Genomic DNA, 1,053 nt, shown 5'->3' on the forward strand with positions numbered 1-1,053 from the left:
AAAAAAAAAGACAAAGAAATTTAGTTTTTTCTTGATATCCGATTCTGAAGTTTTTATTTTTTTATTTTTTATTAAGACTCCTGAATTTTCTTCACCACATCTATCTATGACTCACTCTTGACACGTCGAGACCATAAATAGTATAGAGAGAACTGGACAGAGTACCCCCTGCCCCCTTGTGTTCCAAACAGGAAGTACCTGCTGGTCCCATAAAGCCAAAATCCCATAAATTTCAAAAGAGAAAAATATCAGGTGTTACTCAGTCATTCTGGTAGTCAGAATAACTACTCGAATAAAAAAAGTAAAGAGGCAGTAAATAAATCTCACCCGATCAAGAAGAAGGACACCACTTTCATCCATGTTGAAATGAGCCTTTATCCCCTTGGACTCGGCATCGGCGTGTTTTTGGAAGCTGCTTCCCACTCCAGAAAGCTTGACGGTGCTCAAGTTCGTAGAGCCAAAAACACTGCAGCAAAACGAGCAGTAAAGAAAGAACAAATCATCAGAGACTGTGTATTTTTAATATAGCAGCATATTACCAACATACTTCTTTGAGGAGTCCATAAAATACTTTACTTCTAGTAGAACTTGTCTTGTAAAGTGCAGTTACCTTAATTCGTTTTCACTCAAAAAGTTCAGGTCTCCGTAGTTGACGTTGAAAGTGAAGTCACTGTTGTAACGATTGAACGTTATGACTTTGCGCTGTGGGTAGGGCGCCATCCTCTGGAACAGAACACGTTTGTTTTGCTTCAGGGTTTTGACCCCTTCCTCCTCCACCTCGCGGGTGAATTCCACCTACCAGAATACAAGAAAAAGACAGTCAGCTAAAGCAAACCAAGGTAAAAGTGAACGTACACTGGTATAATAGCTTCATTTCATTTTTTAAACCCTTTAAATACAAAATCTTTAGCATACTGTAACATTTCAATCGTTAAAACGATGAATGCAATTCCAGTAGATTCTGAAAGAGAAAAGCTAAAAAAAAAACTAACATTTTCTTGTCATAACAAGATATTAACTCATTATCTCGTTAAAACGAGATTAGCTCATTTT

General features: G+C 37.3%; 1 protein-coding gene across 1 annotated transcript; it reads right to left on the bottom strand.

Annotated features, from left to right (window-relative positions):
• Positions 1–240: 240 nt before the first annotated feature.
• LOC118598594 (hypoxia up-regulated protein 1-like) lies at positions 241–816 on the bottom strand. The gene is made up of 2 exons (XM_036211345.1): positions 611–816; positions 241–466 (listed from the first exon to the last, which is right to left on the bottom strand). Exons 1-2 carry the CDS (start codon positions 718–720, stop codon positions 256–258), a joined length of 321 nt encoding a protein of 106 aa, XP_036067238.1. The 5' UTR covers positions 721–816; the 3' UTR covers positions 241–255.
• Positions 817–1,053: the final 237 nt, after the last annotated feature.

The sequence above is a fragment of the Oryzias melastigma genome, unplaced genomic scaffold (genome assembly GCF_002922805.2).
Source record: "Oryzias melastigma strain HK-1 unplaced genomic scaffold, ASM292280v2 sc07061, whole genome shotgun sequence".
Classification (NCBI taxonomy): Eukaryota; Metazoa; Chordata; class Actinopteri; order Beloniformes; family Adrianichthyidae; genus Oryzias; species Oryzias melastigma.

Bases quoted from the DNA above. Each gene is read 5' to 3' on its own strand.
- LOC118598594 (XM_036211345.1), bottom strand. From the start codon at position 720: ATGGCGCCCTACCCACAGCGCAAAGTCATAACGTTCAATCGTTACAAC. The intron at 467-610 runs GTAACTGCACTT...GTTTTGCTGCAG, and splicing joins TTGAGTGAAAACGAATTAAG to TGTTTTTGGCTCTACGAACT.